This window comes from Phytophthora parasitica, assembly GCF_000247585.1.
Source record: "Phytophthora parasitica INRA-310 unplaced genomic scaffold supercont2.123, whole genome shotgun sequence".
NCBI classification, from domain to species: domain Eukaryota; phylum Oomycota; class Peronosporomycetes; order Peronosporales; family Peronosporaceae; genus Phytophthora; species Phytophthora nicotianae.
The window spans coordinates 15,908-18,416 of NW_008649109.1; the positions used below are offsets into that span (position 1 = coordinate 15,908).

At 42.0% G+C, this 2,509-nt stretch overlaps 1 protein-coding gene across 1 annotated transcript; it reads left to right on the forward strand.

The window, feature by feature from the left end:
• Nucleotides 1–964: 964 nt before the first annotated feature.
• PPTG_19438 (hypothetical protein) lies at nt 965–2,231 on the forward strand (the record flags this gene model as incomplete). Its single annotated transcript, XM_008917912.1, has 2 exons — nt 965–969; nt 1,049–2,231. The coding sequence occupies 2 exons, from the start codon at nt 965–967 to the stop codon at nt 2,229–2,231; spliced, it is 1,188 nt and encodes a 395-aa protein (XP_008916160.1).
• Nucleotides 2,232–2,509: the final 278 nt, after the last annotated feature.

Below are 2,509 nucleotides of genomic sequence, written 5' to 3' on the forward strand. Positions count from 1 at the left end.
GTAGCTGGACTGAACCCAATGATAGAACCAAACGAGGAATCGACTACCTGGAGCTGAGGTGTATAAGCACTGACTGGCATTGTAGGAAAGCCACTTGCAGCAGTGTAGCCTGTGATACTCTTGACTGGTTGCATTGTGAATTGAATAGCGTAACTCGATGGGTTCTCAGCACATGCGATGAAATAGTAGTTTGATCCGGTCGTATTGTTGGTCAAATAGAGATTGTTTTGGATATGAAGGTAGTTATTGATGTCGCTTGCCGAGTATGTGCCATCAGGGAGCGTAATTGTGTATGTCGATGTCGTCGAAGCTGTCGGCCATATGATCTTAAAGCTGTTGTTTTGACGCTGAGCAGTAATTGCTCGCCAGGAGTAGTAAATGGATATTGATCCTAGTGCAATTTCACACTGACTGAAGTCAATTGGCTGCGAGAATCGTTATCGGAACTGAGGAGTAGCCACCTGGTTATTGAGATTTAACAAAATCGGAAAGCTCATTTTATCTACTAGTATATACTAACCAAAAGAAAGAAAAATGCATCGACGAAAGAAAATTCGACGACAATTAGTGCCTCAGGCAATGGAGATCGATGGATCAGGCGAAGTAGATCACTCGAAACCTGTACTCCATCTAAAAACGACTATGGTTCAACGAATATTCAAAACACTGTCCAATCAACTTTATATTGATACTTCAAAGTTGCTCAATTTCAAACGCGAGTCTAAGAGGTCTTTCACCATAGATAGCGCTTACTGAACCAATCTGGTGTAAATTCAGGGTAGTCAATTTTGTGTCGAGCGTAATATCTTGCTCGTCGATCACTATCATTGTGATCAAGGTGCCGATATGCCTTCAGTGGAGTTTGGTCCTTATACTGAGCATAACGAGAATCCCCGAAATCAATCTTTTCACCATTACTGAGTATCACTCGATACTTCTTATTCTTTTTTTGGTGAGAGCATCCATGATGTAATGTAAAGCATCGTATATGTAAGCTCAAGATTGTTTATTGAGTCTAACGAGCTACTACGGTAAATCTATACACTAGGCAACTGATCAAGCTCTACAAGGCCGACGTTGCGAAAGAGCAATGGTCTCCAAATGAGTTCATCGCCAATATTCAGTATCCAAACAAATACGACGACGTGACGTTTCAAAAGACGTTTAAGGTACAGAACTCGACGATCGTTGCACTTCTGATGAGCATCTGCACGAGTAAAGAGAGTCTGATACTAACACTGAACGCCATGTGTAAGATGGTCAAGAACAGATTCCGAGATGCCTTTGGATACTACAATACGATTCGAAAGGAACTGAGTAAGCAAAACAGGGCTGCAAAGCTGGACAACGAACTGACACCCAAGGAAGAGAAGAAATACATCAGCTATGAAGAACTCATGTCCGTCCCTGGTAAAGTCGCAAAGGTGCTCAACGAAACGTATGGCAAAATATTCCTGTCCCGATCCGAGTTTGAGGAGCTGGCCAAAGCTAAGATAACTGATTACTTGAAGCTCGTGTTTGATTATATTACGTTGTGGTTGAACGTGCATTATCCACTTCGTTTGGTATGGCCAAGTGTCATGCTCACCCCTGAGGAAGGTGCTAATTATCTTCAAGGGAACGTTTTACATCTGAATGATTTCAAGAATGTTCGGCTCATGGGACCGCAAACGATTCAGTTGGATAGCACTACGATGAGCTTGATCAAGTCATATCTTGAATTCTTGACTAACACAGTAAGAGAACAACCTAGCAAACTCCTGCGGCGCATTTTCAATAGACAGCCAGGTGAGTACGATTATACAAGTGCGAGCAATAGCTTCAGTCAAGTTATATCAAAACTGTTCATGAAGTACAATGGAAAGCCAATGTCAATGAATATGATTCGACACATTGCTGAGTCTCATTTAATTCAATCGCCAACATATGGTAAGCTCACCAATCGCGAGAAGAATGATTTACATGCAAAGCTACTCCACAGCACCATGGCTGCTAACACGAGCTATAACAAAATCGAAAATCGATCAAATGCATCCAAGCAAATCGCATCAGTTGAGCCAGATACATCCTTTGAACCAGAGACAACGTTTGAGCCTGAGCCAGCACCTGTTGCAACGCCTGCTGCAAAGACTCCAAGCAGACCTAGAGACCGTCGGGAACGCATATTCCATGGTGATTTCACTCCTTCAGGTAGCGACAAAACACTTGAGATTGATATCTACGAGAAATAATTTATTTGCTATAACATAAAAGGCGATCATGGAGCAAAAACAAAAGAGACCATAGCGTAAAGCTGGTCCATTCCATGTGGAATTCCATGGACTTCAAGCTTGCTTAAGAAGCGACAAATCTCAAGTAAATATCAAAACAATGTAAGCTTGCTTAAGAAGTGCTTTACTGGAAGCTCGATAACAGCTTCTTCCCAATTGACAAATGCGGCTTGCGAAGAGTTCGTCGAGAGATTGAATTGAATTTGTCCGGCATATTGGCCTGTGTTACTTATTGAGTC